This window comes from Diabrotica undecimpunctata, unplaced genomic scaffold (assembly GCF_040954645.1).
Source record: "Diabrotica undecimpunctata isolate CICGRU unplaced genomic scaffold, icDiaUnde3 ctg00000595.1, whole genome shotgun sequence".
In the NCBI taxonomy this organism is placed as follows: Eukaryota; Metazoa; Arthropoda; class Insecta; order Coleoptera; family Chrysomelidae; genus Diabrotica; species Diabrotica undecimpunctata.
This window is the reverse complement of record NW_027311903.1, coordinates 789,262-801,383: the sequence shown is the minus strand read 5'-3', so window position 1 is coordinate 801,383 and position 12,122 is coordinate 789,262. Positions and strand designations below refer to the sequence as shown.

General features: G+C 33.3%; 2 protein-coding genes across 2 annotated transcripts; both read left to right on the top strand.

Annotated features, from left to right (window-relative positions):
• The first annotated feature begins 3 nt into the window (after nt 1–3).
• Nucleotides 4–666, top strand: LOC140431227 (uncharacterized). The gene has a single exon (XM_072519161.1). It carries the CDS (start codon nt 4–6, stop codon nt 664–666), a length of 663 nt encoding a protein of 220 aa, XP_072375262.1.
• Nucleotides 667–931: 265 nt separating this feature from the next.
• LOC140431226 (uncharacterized) lies at nt 932–2,056 on the top strand. Its single transcript, XM_072519160.1, has one exon. The coding sequence runs from the start codon at nt 932–934 to the stop codon at nt 2,054–2,056; it is 1,125 nt and encodes a 374-aa protein (XP_072375261.1).
• The last annotated feature ends 10,066 nt before the right edge of the window (nt 2,057–12,122 follow it).

The window sequence follows — 12,122 nt, the reverse complement described above, 5'->3', positions numbered from 1 at the left end:
AAGATGTATCGACAAATACTGATAAAGGAGGAAAAACGCTCCTTACAAAAGATCATATGGCGATCTGATCATACAAACTCTCTCGAAACTTATACTTTAAACACCGTAACTTACGGTACTGCTTCTGCTAGTTTTCTTGCCATTAGATGTCTTCAAGAAGTGGCACATATGTATGCAACCGATTTTCCTGACATACCTTTACTAATTTTACGGGACTTTTATGTCGACGATCTTCACGCAGGTGGTTCGACAATAGAAGATATCAAACGCATTCAATCACTTACTTCCGAATTAATGTCTCGTCATGGTTTCCAATTGAGGAAATGGAAGACAAACGCTCCTATTTTAAACTTTAACAATCAAAATAATGTTTCCTTGGAAATTGGAGCTAACGATACTATCAAAACTTTGGGCTTATTGTGGAGTCCAAAATCTGACACTTTTCATTTCAATGTTCAACCTATAGAGCACAAGTGTAAAGTTACAAAGAGACTTATTCTTTCCACTATATCAAAAATATTTGATCCACTAGGTTTGCTTTCGGCTGTAACTATAACAGCTAAAATTATTCTCCAAGATTTGTGGAAATTAAAAATTTTCCTGGGACGAAGTCGTTCCCATGGATATCTTTACGAAATGGGTTACATATCAGACTCAACTGGTTAAACTTAATCAGTTACAAATTCCTAGGCATGTAATTTGTACAAACTACAAGTCAATTCAACTACACGGTTTTTCAGATGCATCCACCACTGCATATTATGGTGCTTGCATTTATATTCGTTCATCTGAAAACTTCGAAAATTTTCGTTGTCATCTACTTTGCCCCAAACCCAGAGTAGCTCCTTTAAAACACATCCTCACGGTACCGCGCCTAGAACTTTGTGGAGCTTACTTGCTAGCTGAGTTGATAGATAAGGTAAAACAACACATGCAATTAGATTTCGAAGAAATCACTTACTGGTGCGACTCCACTATTGTTCTAGTATGGATAAAGACTTCTCCGAGTTTGTTAAAGACCTTTGTGGCAAATAGAGTTTCTCAAATTCAAACTTTGACCGAATCTCAAACATGGCGTTGCGTGAATACACTTGAGAATCTCGCAAATCTTCTATTAAGGGGAATTTCTCCTACATCACTTATCACTTTCGAAACGTGGTTTCATGTCCCATCATGGCTAGCTAAACCAGAAACTCATTGCCCTAATAGAACATTCGAACCTTTTCAACTCCCTGAGCTTCTACCAGCATCAGCCCTTATCGCAAGAGTTCACATGAAATTGGACATCATCACTAAAATATCCTCATTTGTAAAACTACAGAGCATTATCGCTTATGTACTACGCTTTATAAATAATTGTAAATTTTCTCCTAAACGAAGGAACCTTTCTTGTGAGGCAATAGATAATGCTTTAAAATATATAATTCGACTATTACAAAATGAAATATTTTATGACGACTTGACACACCTTAAGAGACATGGTAACGTTGACTCTAAAAGTAAACTACTTACCCTCAATCCGTTCATCGATAAGGATAACCACATTGGTGGAAAACTGCATAATTCTGATTTTTGTTACGATAAAAAACATCCCATTGTCCTTGATTCTAAACACCACTTAACTACTATTCTTGTACGAAATGAGCATCTTACCTTAAATCATTGCGGTCCTCAATTACTATTAGCTTCCATTCGTGAAAAATTTTGGCCCATTAATGGACGTCAAGTGGTTCGCAGAATCGTTCGCGATTGTATTATCTGTTGTAGGGTGGCTCCTAAATTAGAAACCTATCTTATGGGTAATTTACCCTCGTCACGTCTTGTTCCCTCTAGGCCATTCTACAACTGTGGACTTGACTATGCAGGACCTTTTTTGCTAAAGGATCGACACACCCGAAATTATAAAACTATCAAGGGTTACATAGCTCTATTCATCTGTTTAGCAACTAAGGCCATACATTTAGAAGTCGTGAGCAGCTTGACCACGGAAAGTTTTCTAGCAACGCTTTATTTCTCGACGCGGAAAATGCGCCTCCATCCTTTCGGACAATGGTAGTACCTTCGTTGGCGCAAAAAATGAGCTTGTCAAATTTTTTGACACCTCTAGTTCAACTATTAGGGACAATTTAACTACCGAAGGTATCAATTGGCAGGTTATTCCTCCACGATCACCTCACTTTGGGGGAGTTTGGGAGGCGGGAGTAAAATCTGTCAAATTTCACCTAAAGCGTGTCATTGGCAATACAATTCTTTCATATGAAGAGTTTTCCACTGTTTTATGTCAAATTAAAGCTTGCCTAAACTCACGACCACTCTCACCAATGTCTAATGACCCTTCCGACTTACTTCCTCTTACTCCTGCACACTTTTTAATTGGATCCACATTGACCGCAATACCTGAACGGAATTTCTTAGATGTCAAGGACCTTAGCAGATTCCAAAGGCTTCAAAAAATGATCCAAGGTTATTGGACTAGGTGGTCCAAGGAATATATTTCATCCCTCCAGCAGCGAGTTAAGTGGAAAAAACATTTCAACAGTCTTCTTAGAACTGGAAGTCTAGTGCCTGGTGATGGTGCCTGGTGATGGTGCCTGGGTAGAGTGACTCAGTTACATGCGGGTAGTGACGGAATAGTTCGTGCAGTGACAATTAAAAATAATAGAGGTTGTTTCAAGCGACCAGTGACAAAGGTGTGCGTCCTACCCACAGATCAGTGACTTAAGCTTCAGTGAAACAAACGGTGAAACAAACTTTTAACTCAACTCGATTACTTGTTGAACCCCTACAGGCGTTCAAGGGAGGCGGCTTAAATGTTAAAACTTTCGAGCAACCCCGTATAATAAACTTTCAGTCAAATTTTACCCGACCTTTATCTAACACCCCTTGAGAGGGGCTACAGGTAATTGCGGACAGAAGACAGTCTCATAACAGTCTCATCACAACATCGTTACAATAACGACGCCAGTTTTAAATTTATCGCTTACGAAATATTTTACATGTGCCTTTTTTTTATTTCTTCAATACAGTTTAGTTTAAGTGATTTGTTTTTGTATTACTCTACGTGAAATTCTAATAAGATTTAACTTTAATTACAATTTAAATTTACATTAGGCAAATAAGACCATCGGTGGAGTAAATTCAATAGAAAATTGTCATTAGTGACTGTAATTGTAACAACAACATTTTTTTCCTCTTTTTGGACCTCCATTGATAAATCAGAATATGATTCACTTAAACTTAAACTTAAACATCCTAATTTTTAGTAACATATAATGTAACATATTTGTAAATGTATAACATTTAAAGGGTTTTCACCCATGTATTTTAGTGGGTCATAGCATGTACACTTTGTTACACTGATCATGGAATTTACATTCCGAAAACGTTCTGTATTTGTGATATAGCCCGTTTGGGTATTTTATTTATACCTTTTACTAAAAATTTCAAATAATTTTTTTTTAATTAAATAATGTTGTTTTGTTATAAATAAGCGGATAATAACAAGTAACTTTATTTACCTATGAAATTAAAATAAAAAATCAACTAACCTAACGATCCCAACAAAGTAAAATGTAACCGATAATAATAATTAACGCTAAGAATAGAAGAGCAAAGAGAGACAGACCGCTGCGTACCGTTCAATTTCTCGATTCAAAAATACGTTTGAGAATTTACGTTCCACAATCGACTCGTTTTAGTATTGTCCAGTTTTTTTTTAAATACAAAAAAACTGTCTGCTAATATAAAAAGACAATATTTGCCTTTATTGAAGTTTCAATGATTTGAAAATGATGCATAAATAAGCTTATATTTAAAATTAATAGAATTAAGCTCAATCCGGCTCGAAGGACTATAAATGAATACTAATTGTAGGAAATATGAAAACGAATTGGTAAATTTAAGATTGAATTTCAAATAATATGGTTCTACAAATTATGCAAAAAATCTCTTACCTTAAATTGGTGTTCTTTAGGATTTGGTTAATTATGCAGACCCAAATGTGATTACTCGATTCATCACTGCTCCATCACTTCAATGGATTCCTTCCATGAAATTCCTGTTGGATGTGAGACGGTAACGTTCCGAATTTTTAACCTATTTCGTTGAAGGCTGGAAGCGAAGTCGTACCAAAATCTACTCATTGGCACATGCCTATTTGGATATATGAGCGATTTGTGTGCGTCGAAGTAAAATCATATTATATCGCGCTTTGAATGAAATGCGACCAATAAGCACATAAAGTTATTCTGCATCATTTCAAGGAAATATAATTATTAAAGATCTAAAACTTATTCTACCCGAAATAAATTAAGTATTATAATAATATTTAATATAAAATAAAGAAATAAGGATTCCAGAACAATCTATGCGAACTATATGACATAAAACTAACAATTTCTAGTGTTAACTACCCACAATGTAATGGATCTGTAGAGAGATTTCATGGTACAGTCTCATCAAAGATCATTCCTTCACCATACTCCCGTGTACAACAATATGCTATAACAACACGAAAAATTAGACCCATGGTTTTCCACCGTACGAACTTATATTTAGACATACTGCAGAACGACCACCAGAAACTCTATAAAATGAAAAAATGCTAATGTCTATATACATTCGAGACCTGAATAATCGTATGGAATACTGTTACAAAGTAGCAAGAGAAAAGAGAAAAAAAAAAACGAAAAGAACAGGCAAAAATAAGATTTGACGAAAATATTTCAGCACAACAACCTGATTTTAAAATCGGTGATAAAGTTTAAATAAAAGAACCCCAAATTAGATCAAAATCAGAAAATGTTTTTAACGGACGTGTCGAAATTCAAGAACTCTTTACAAATTCCGCAATTATCCTAAACCCCAAACCTAACCAAACTTCCAAAGTAAATTTTGACAGACTAAAACCTTACTTTGAATAATTTTCCTTTACAGATTTTATGGACATTTTTTCAATCGCCCAATCTCAAATTCATCTCACTCATATTAATAACATATTTGGAATATTTTTTCATGAAAAAGAAACTATACAAATATCTAACGATAAATAGACCTTGCTTGTTTACAACGAATGGTTCCCCATCAATATCTACAATATCTAACAATGGCAGAATTTTATAAAAACTACTGGAAATATTTAATAATGCTGATACACCGAAAAAACTTGCATTTCAAGCCGAGGTAAAGACACATGTCAGTCTGTTTAAACAAATTATTAATAATTTTATTTCTCCCATATACTTAATGAACTCATTGAAAGAAATCTCACAGTCATTGTAAAGGAATATATTGCCTCTACCAAACTATAATTATGTCAAATATACCTCAGTATATTGATGTAATAAAATTTCAAAAATCGTTTTCGTCCTCGAAATCCCATTAGTTGATCCCGAAATCGATACCCTATATCAATTATATTCAATAACAATATTAGATACTTAATTAAACTGGTTTTAATCATCTACTTTCAACTGTACATAAACATATAGCGCGAGATGATAATTCAATTTCATATATATTACCCTTGGACACCGAAAAATGCAAACAGATCAGTCAAAACCAAAGCATGTGTGCAGATATTCTTCCATATTCCATAGACACCGATGCCATATGTCAAGCCCAGCTTTTGAAACCTTCCAGAATTCCCCCAACAACTTGCCAAATGTCGATGCTCTTGGCAAAAGGTTACAATGTGCAAGAAATTGACCGAAATTTATGGTTACTAACTATTTCCGATCCATTACCAGTAACAGTAGAGTGTGCAAGAAAAGATGTCACTACACAAATAATCAGAACAAATTAAATTTTAAGATTAATTACCGAATGTACCGCATTCATTGGCAGTACCAAAGTTCACTCTAGAGACCAAATCGAGTAATATCCAAATATCACTTATAGAAGTCACCCAATTAACGTACCCTACAGATGCTGTGACCATTTCGAAACCAAGGGTTACACATCAAAATTAAAACGAATAAAACTCAATAAGATCAACGTAAATAATTTAAACATTTCCCAACACAAATTAGACCAATATTTAGAAGAACTAGAACATATCATGTACCACAGTTCGAATTCGACAAGCTGAGTGAGTGGACGTATTCGAGTGCTGGTATTTTTATTTTTTGTTAAGATAACTATATTACCTGTCATAATTATATTTTTATTGATATATTGAACCTCGTTTATTTTTCAAACTTAGCTTTGGTTTGACTAATTACATATTTTATTTTGTATTAACTGATAGAATTTCAGATATTTTAAATTTAGAAGCTGTGTGATAAAAACGTCTTAAATTAGTTAAACCATGGGGGAAAATACGGGCGGGGAACCGCCCGATTTAAATGAATGTACGAACAATATTGAAAGGAGAATTACAGATGATTATAATAATATTATTGATCTAGAAAATCGTTATAGACCAGGCGATAAAGGTCCTTATTTCGTGTTTGTTGAGCACAAAGAAAAAAATCTTGGAAGACTTTTTCCAACTAAAATCGGTCACTACCTACTTCCTGTTGAAGCAATAAGTAAAGAAGTATAGGATATAAAGTCAGTAGGAATAAACCGCGTGAAAGTTATATTTAAAACTTTGGAATCGGCTAATTCTCTAGTTAATGATTATGTCATTAACCCTCTATTGCACACACCATTTTAGACAGCAGCAAAAAAAATTTAAGGTAAATATGGGAAAGTAAGGTAATTTAGACTAGTTTTAGGTAGTTATTTATTTTTAAAAGTTTTTATTTCTTTGAAAAAAAAAAGTGTATATTCAGATATACATTGTGCATATATTATTAAAAAAAATTGCAATTCTATACCTTAGTCAATACAGATTTTTCATAGACGGTTCTTACGATAATATAAAGAAAAGCAGGCACAATATCTAGTAATAATAAAAAATATTAAAACTATTGATGAAAATCTAGGAAACAGTTTCTGTCTGGAACAAAACATAGGAAACAGTTACATTTAGTGCATTTTACTTTTGTTATTTTTTGGCATTTTTTATTCTTACATCTTCCTGTCTTTTTTTCATAGTGGGACCAATGGTCCATTCTATCAGCAATACAGTCTGTGTTTGCGGAGACACAAGTTTTAATTATTTTTTTGTCCAATGATGGTGTACTGCCGGATGTGCGACCTCTTTTTGCTAACTTACTAGCCCAACATAAACTCTGAGCAACATCTGCCTTGAAGTCATATAAAGACAGCTGTTGTTTTTTAGGAATTCCACAGTCATCTAGCTCGCCTATACATAAGCCAAGCAATTATGACGCTCATGTCATTTCATTAGATGAAACAATATTCTAAGATAATATTTTCTGGACCGAATCTTTGTTCGGTAAAGTGCCAAGAGAGAATCTATCAAATCCACTCCCCCCATAAATTCATTATATAAAATAATAATACTGGGGCATTTTATTGTTATACTTTCCTTTTTTTACGCTACGCTTTACGCTTTTATACGTCGTACCTCTGGACAGTCGTTTCAGGAGAAGCACTGCCAAATGTACTTAGCAATGTCACTGCCTTATTGTCATACCATTTGACAACTCTGAGTGTTGTGCTGTTATGGACAGCAACCTTTTCCACACAACTCCCTCGACCTTGCTTCATTAGCACTTTATCTGCTGGCAGCTTGTTTTTGGGAACCCTGTTTGTACGAACTGTACCCAAATTCTGGATGCCATTTTCAGATAATTTTATTTGCAACTCAGGACTGCAAAACCAATTGTCATAAAATAGCAAAAAGTTTTGGTTTTTTGGTATGCGTTCAGCTAAGCGAATAACAACATTACTGCTGGCACTTATATCTGGTAAATCATCTGGTTGCTTCTGAGCTCCACAATAAACCTCAAAATCATATACTATGCCGCTCGCACCTGCAAGACAAAATAATTTGTAACCCCATTTCTTTGGCTTTTTGGGATTATATTGCTTTAGTCCGCTACGTCCTTTATATGGAATAATTTGCTCGTCGACAGATAAATGTTGCTCTATTGATATGGACTTCATATTGTGCCTTATGATTTTAATCACGTTGCTTATTTTGAACAAACGATCTGGCGGATTTGATGGTAGTTGATGATTATCAGCAAAATGTAAATTTTTTTTATTTGCTCAAATCTTCGTAACGGCATTACATCAGCGACTTGAGAAATTCTACAAGCATTACTCCAATACCTTCTAGTACCTGGTACTGATATTAGTGACATATAGAAACAAGCTCCTAAAAACTGTTCCAGATCTTTTGAATCCATAGAAAAGTTTCCAGATATATCTGTTTGTGTAGCATACAAATTTGATTGCTCCACTATATAATCTAACAAAGCTTTATCAACTAATTTATAAAAATATTGGACGGGAGTTTTCACTTCTGTTTCATCATGTAGGTGGGCACCCCAATGAGGCGTTTGAGCTGCCTCATTCTTTGAATTTGTCCATTTCAAAACTATTTTCTTTTTTCCATAATTTGAACAAATGGGAATTTGATTATTTGTTAGGTCTGATAGAGATAGCGGTCGGTCTTCATCATCAGAAGAATCCGCTTGCTGACCCAATTGCTCACCTTCGACTGTTTCATCATCACTACTAGATGTAATTTACTAAAAAAAGTTGCAATATGCAGGAAAAAAACTTATCTTGTAACATATCTGGTAGATAAGTTTCATCTGTTATGCTATCATCGCTGCTATAATCAAGATCGCTGTCAATATGTGGTAAAAGTATATTTGTTTCCTTTTGTTTGCCATAAAAACGTGTTGGATCCATGATGAAAATAAAAATACCGAGTACCAAAAAATGCAGTCACTATTGCACAGTGTATAGTGTATATTTGAATATACAGTTGTAAAATATGCACTACTTCTTCTCACGAGTCGAAGATTGAAACACAAAACACACCTTGCTATTCAAAAGACTTTACAAGACTAAATACTAAATTTTATTTCTATTTTTACCTGCGTAAAACCCCACAAATAATTCACTGAAGTGGGCGGTCCTCCTAGCAACGTCATTAGACAACCTCCTCGATGTTGCCATTTTTTTTTATCGCTGTTATTTGGAATTTTTGTTATTTTCTATAGAAAACCTACATAATACAGTTGCTGCAACATGTATTTTAGAATATACAATGACCAATTTTGTTTTAAGCTCGATATAAAGCAATATAGACCAGAGATAATATTTGTATATTTAAATATACATGGTACCATAGAGGGTTAAACAAAATAATCTAGTTGCATATGTCCCTAAATTCTACACCCACAAAGATGGTATCATAAGAGTGGTTGATACTTTTTTTACCGATGAGTACCTACTAATACAGTCACACTATCATCCTAATACGCTGATCAGCTTAAGTCACTAACTTTCTAATGTCCTAATCAGCTTAAAATGTAATACTGGTAGTTCTGTTATGACATTGTCAAGTCAAACTCAATTCCTAAAACGGTGATCGACTTAAGTCACTAATTTCCTTATATGGTCACGAGTAGTTCAGTGATGACATATAAACACAGCGGAAGGCGATAGATAATAAATTGGTATCCTAAGTTCGTGGCAAAAAGTAATAAATATAATTTGGTGTAATTAATTCTGACCAATGTGAACGAGTTTGGTTAATAAAATAAATATATTTGCGTAAATAAGTGTTTTAACTATTTTAATAGACGATATCAGAATTATATTAAAAGACCTACGGTTGTTGCCGAGAGGGGGCATTTGGGCCTGTAGGACCCATCGCCGGCTCTTCGGGCTTCTTCCTATCCCCGGAATTGGATCGGGTATTCACCATCTTTGGTTTGTCGCTGGTAGAAAGGTTAAATACTACCGCTGTTATAAATAACAGTTCCAGTGACAAATATTTGTTATAGGTAACGGTTCCAAGGAACAGTTACAAAGTAACAGAGCAAAAATGGGAAAACAGATAGGTTAAAATGATCTAAGTATTCCTTGACTTACGAAAGGAATAACTTAGTAAACAATTAAATTAAATGGTATAAAAATATAATGCAAAGAAAAAAATGTTTCTAAGTGTTTCTTGACTTACGGAAGAAACAACTTAGGACAGAAATATAGATAAATGAAATATGTAAATGTGAGAGTAAAATATGGAAATATTTCTAAGTGTTTCTTGACTTACGGAAGAAACGACTTAGAGTGGAAAAATAAAATACTCAAAATATAAAACGAGAAATGCAAAAGTGAAACAGATTATAGAAATATGTCTAAGTGTTTCTTGACTTACGGAAGAAACAACTTAGAACAGAAAATAAACAAGAGAATCAAATATAGTAAAATAAATGCACAAATATTTATAAGTGTTTCTTGACTTACGGAAGAAACGACTTATAATAGAAAATAAGAAAAATCAAATATAGAAAAGATGTGAAAATATTGCTAAGTGTTTCTTGACTTACGGAAGAAACAACTTAGCATAAAATAGAAAATGAAAGAAACAAATGTATTAAGTATTTTCTTAACTTAAGAAAGAAAATATCTTAGATAAAATATCGGAAATAATAATGCGATATGAAAATATTTCTAAGGGTTCTTTTGACTTATCGGAAAAGAACGACTTAGACACACAATAAAATAACAAGTCAGATATCAGAGAAATACTTATAAGAGCTCTTTGACTTACCGAAAAGAACTACTTAGATACAAAGTACAAAATCAAATATATAAAATAGAAAAAGCAAGATAAATATTTCTAAGTGTTCTTAACTTACGGAAGAACAACTTAGACACAAAATACAAGAAAAATAAACAATCAAAATATTCAAATAAAATATCAAACAATCAGTACATGAACAAATATAGATTAATATAATATTCTAACCTGAAAAGGTCTGAATATACAATAATGCTAAAATAAAAAAAAATGGTATATAGGAAATCAGAAATAAAACAATAACTTAGTTGGAACAATAATAGCACCGACTAGGTCTACAGTAGAAGAGGCAAGCTCGACTGACCGATGAGAGAAAATCTACCTGTTTTTATGTAAAACAAATCCTTTGTTTTACGTAGCGAAAGTGGAATTTCTCTGCATCAAATCAATTAGAAATTTGGATTTGGCCAACCTTGGAATTCCCAAGTATTTTAACCGATATCCAAATTCCTTGATGCGTCGAGGACACGGTAGAGTTTAGTGAAATATTTTTAATGTTAAGTGAATGAAAGTGTCAAAAATGCCAAAAAAGAAAAAGTCCAAGCGAAATAGTAGTTCAAATAGTGAAGCCAGAACTATTTCGTCCACGGATTCTTCGCCGGGAAGGGAGTCAAGGCATACGAAAACGAAAAAAACACGTCAACAAGTCAAGAAGTAGATAAAAAAATTCAAAAATAAATAGAACCTATACGCTTTCGCCTTTGCCTCAAATTAAAGAAAATGCCACAATAATAAATTCACCATCTACATCTTATAATTTTACGAGTAGAAATATTGAATCCGTCAGTTTTGTTCCTGAATTTTATCCACTAATTGGAGAAATAGATCGATCGATTGAAATAATAGAGCACAATGCTAAGACGTATCGTTGGTCTGATAATTACATATTTCAAGCGATTTTTAAGCTTAGAGGTATCGCTAAAACATGGTACGCTAGCTTTATTGAAAATGAAGTTGCATGGTCTCAATTTTCTTGGGCAGAATCAGTGTTGGAAAATACTTTTTAAAGTACACGAAATACGTATAGTCTTTTTATGGACGTAGCCCATCATAAACCAACAGAGGGTTCTTCATTATATGAATTTTATTTTGAACATTTAGCAAAAATTAATAAACTTAAAGTAAATTTTTCTGTAAAGTAAAGATTTTTTTATAATTGGTGCTATTGGAGACAAACATATTAAATCTGCTATTGAAGTTGCTCAAATCAAAGATGTCAATTTATTGGCAGTTTATTTAAGAAATAAGCTTTATCACAAAAGTCCAGAAAAATTGTATGATTTAATAAATCAAATTGTTTTTTCCAAATCAAAATTTGTACATACTAACAAATTTGTTAACAACGTTCAGGGTCACTTAAAAAAAAGATTGTCACCACAGATACCAAATATGCAGATTTTGTAAAATTAAAGGTCATATTGAACAACACTGTTTTAAAAAGAAC

Bases quoted from the DNA above. Each gene is read 5' to 3' on its own strand.
- LOC140431226 (XM_072519160.1), top strand. From the start codon at position 932: ATGCAATTAGATTTCGAAGAAATCACTTACTGGTGCGACTCCACTATT.
- LOC140431227 (XM_072519161.1), top strand. From the start codon at position 4: ATGTATCGACAAATACTGATAAAGGAGGAAAAACGCTCCTTACAAAAG.